This window comes from Verticillium alfalfae, genomic scaffold (assembly GCF_000150825.1).
Source record: "Verticillium alfalfae VaMs.102 supercont1.8 genomic scaffold, whole genome shotgun sequence".
NCBI lineage: Eukaryota > Fungi > Ascomycota > Sordariomycetes > Glomerellales > Plectosphaerellaceae > Verticillium > Verticillium alfalfae.
Genome location: NW_003315031.1, coordinates 1148818 through 1152192, shown reverse-complemented (window position 1 = coordinate 1152192; position 3375 = coordinate 1148818). Strand labels below are relative to the sequence as shown.

Sequence of the window (3375 nt, the reverse complement as noted above, 5' to 3'; positions counted from 1 at the left end):
CCACCAGATAGGGGACGAGCTGCGGCGAGAGGACCGTGCGGCGCTGAGGGAAGGTACAAGTGTCGAGGAACCAGGTGAGAAGCAGTGCACCGTTCGCATTGGTCGCCAGCTGCACGCTGTGCAGAGCGATGACGGCAGCAAGCATTCGCTGCTGGTCCTTGGTGGAGTGGTGGCTCTCAAGGCAGGCCCTCATGGCGCGAGCGCCGTAGCGACCTTGAGCGACATCCCACAACCTACCGACCATGGTCTCGAAAATGAAGTCATTGTACGGCGCACCGAACTTGAGGCAGCCTTGCAAGACGTAGTTGCCGTACTGGTCCAGGAAAAGACCAATGGTGTAGGGGCGCAAGTGCTCCACGATCAGCATCATCTGCTGCGGCGTCTTGCAAACATCAATGATCTTCTGCGCCGCCCAGGTGCCGTTCTTGTGCACACCAATCTCGGCCATGTGAGGCGCAATCTCGGCCAGCATGGCGTCACGCAGCTCATCCGAGCAGTGCTCGAAGAGCTTCTGTACGACCGTGTTGCCGAGGTAGTCGGAGGAGAGCTCGGCGATCTCCGGGAGCATGTCGACGGCTATGTTCTCAATCTCTGACTTTGACAGGCTTTGGTTGTCGATCCTCTTGCGAATGTCCCGCAGCTTAGGGGCATCATGGACACGCGAGTGCGCGGGCTCACGGATGGGAGGGATCTCTTCGACGAAAGCGTCGAACTGAACGGCGGATTGCAGGTTGCCGGATATCCTGTACAGATCCTCCTCCGAGGCCTGGAACTGCTTAACGATCTGGAGGATGTCGGCGGTTGATTCCTGCAGGGACGGGGCGTTGGGAGGAGTGTTGACGGAGCGAGCCGGCACAGTGGAACCGTCTGCTGGGTTCGAGGCAGATCCAGCGCCACCCTGACCATTCTCTTGTCCTTTGGCGAAGGGATCGGGACTGGGCGAAGGGAACACACCGTCGTGGCCGGGGGTGTTTGAGGCAGAGGGGGGCTTGGCAAAGTTGATACGGATAGGGCCAGCGCCAGGGAAGATCTCTTTGCCGTTCATGCTCGCTTTGGCAGTGATAGCACTCTCAACGCGCTCGAAATTGACGAATCCACAGTTCTTGTGGGTGAGAACTCGCGCTGACAAGATCGGGCCATAGGACTTGAACATCTCGGTCAGGGTAGAGGTGGTGGTGGAGGTGGGAATGCTTCCCAGCCATAGAGCACTGGTAGGTCCCTCGAGTCCTTGATCCTCAGCGTTCAGCAGACCGGCGTTTCGGCTGTTGGACCGTCCCAAGTTCATAGCAGCGACAGCCTGCGGCAGTTCATCGTAGTCCTTGTCGTCGGGGAGGCGAAGTTCGGCGGAAGAGAGCGAGGGGGGTCCGCCGCCGTTGTTTGGAAGGTATGTACGCATCAGTCGCGAACCGGGAGTGTCCAGGACGCCAGCGGTTCGCGCGCGGGGACGGCTGGCTTGGTTGACAAAAGCCTGCACCGCCATGTTATGGCTGTGAATAGCAGCATTGGTGGCGGCGAGCTGATCCTGCAGCTGGGCTGCGTACTGGCTTTCGAGGTACATGCCGTCCATCTCGTCGTAATCATCCTCCTCGTCTGCGTACTTGTCCTTGTTGTTCACCGAGTAGGATCGGAAGCGGCTAGCTTTCGACAAGTCGTTGTAGTTGGCAGGCAGGTACGGGGTGGCAAGCTGGGCACGGGGCGGCTGCGGCGTCTCGGCAAGTCTAGGTAGTCAAGAGTCCGCATATGCACATCATTCTCACCGCGCCTTCCTTCGAAAAGTGAGACTGGGCGGGGGAGCTCGGTCCGTTGGAACCAATGCTCGCGATGCTAGCCAGAGTCGAACCACGCTCACGACCGACGCCGGCTGGATTCCAGCTGCTGAAGATGGAGGGGCCAAAAGGGGAGCTGGTGCCGGGCACGTGAGCGAACGGGCTCCGCTGGGGCATGGATCCGGCACGAAGGCGGGACAGCAGCGCGGAGCTGCTGGACGATTGTTCGTTGCCGTCGAGGGCCGGCGAGGGCGACTTGAGCGGGGTGTGGGAAGGTGTGACTCGGTTGGACCTGGACAGGCCAGGCGGGAGGTTTGGTCCGCCAGGTGAGAAGCGGGAGGGCAAAGTGCCAGCCCGGGCACGGCGAGCTTGGGGCAACTCGGAAGCAGGCATAGGAGGAGCAAAGTCGGGGAAGCCATCGGTGGGCGATTCGGGGATGTTCTCGCGGAGGGGCGTCGAGTTGCCACTTGTGGGAGGTCCGCCCCAAGGGTTGAGGGGAAGACCAGGAATGCCTTCTTGTGCCTGGATCTCTCTGGCTCTGTGGTTCTCGAGGTTAGCACGATGCGAGGGCAGATCTTTTGCATCCTGAACGGCAAGGAAGGAAGGAGGGTCAACAGACCTCTTGGAGTATAACCTGCTTGAACCCGGCATTTCGTGCGACGGAGAGCCAGTCCCTGATCGCGAGTTGGAGGCCATCTTGCCAGGAGGGTTCAGGCCAGGGGGTAGGCCAAAGGAAGAGCGGACACCGGACGCGAGTGCGGAGTCCGCGGGCGATGTGGAGGACGGGGAGGTCGAACGGGTCTGAGATGCCGACTGAGGCGGATACCCGATGGGCAATTGATCGGATCTCGAAGTTGACATTATCAATTACTGTTACCGGCGACGATCATCAGATACTAGTTGGTTTCTCTTCTCTTTCTGGTGACACGAAGCGCGCCGTGGCGATGGTGATCTGTTGACGGGGGTGTGTGTTGGAGAAGGTGAGAAAAAAAGGGTGTGAACGGAAGACCGAGTTGGCGCAGAAGAAATCGTGAACGCAGAGGGAAGCAATACCGACAGGGGCCGGTATTGTGTCTTGCGTCGGATTACCCAGGCAGGACGAGGTGCCAAAGGGGTTCGAGGTCGGGGAAAGTGGGCTCGTCAACGGGGGATCTCGTTTCGTTTGCGAAGGAGCGAAGGTCGAAGGCGAAAGGGCTTTGATGTCAGAAAAAGCCGTCGTGTTGCGAGAGATATTACAAGGGACACCCGCGTCGGAAGGTCTTCGAATATAGGCGATGCGATGAATCGGGTAGACGAGAAGACAACGGTGTCGTTCTGCTTCTTTTGACAGCCAAGGAATGTCGGGGCGGGAGCCGTTCAACGGTGAATGTGCGGCGTGACTATGTCCGTTCGTGTGTGGTGTGCGTATCTGCAGGCAGGCTGGCTGTCTGGCTGGACAGGTGGTCACTCTGTGGACGATGGACGAGTTTGCGTTGAGAGGGCAAAAGACAGGGTCGAGACCAAGGATGAGGTCGTCGAGGCAGGGCTCAGCGAGATGATCCCGGATGACTTGGGTGCTGCCCTGTTTTTTTTTTTTGGGTTCTGTGACTGGAGACACCTAGAAGGTGGG

At 59.3% G+C, this 3375-nt stretch overlaps 1 protein-coding gene across 1 annotated transcript in view; it reads right to left on the bottom strand.

The window, feature by feature from the left end:
- Window positions 1-2462, bottom strand: part of VDBG_06774 (pumilio domain-containing protein) — a gene marked incomplete at both ends in the record, with an annotated part of 3474 nt that extends 1012 nt beyond the window's left edge. The window contains 2 exons of the mRNA XM_003003166.1: window positions 5-1708; window positions 1758-2462. Of these exons, the coding sequence (XP_003003212.1) occupies window positions 5-1708; window positions 1758-2462 (2409 nt within the window). The remainder of the gene's footprint in view (window positions 1-4; window positions 1709-1757) is intronic.
- Between the last annotated feature and the right edge of the window lie 913 nt (window positions 2463-3375).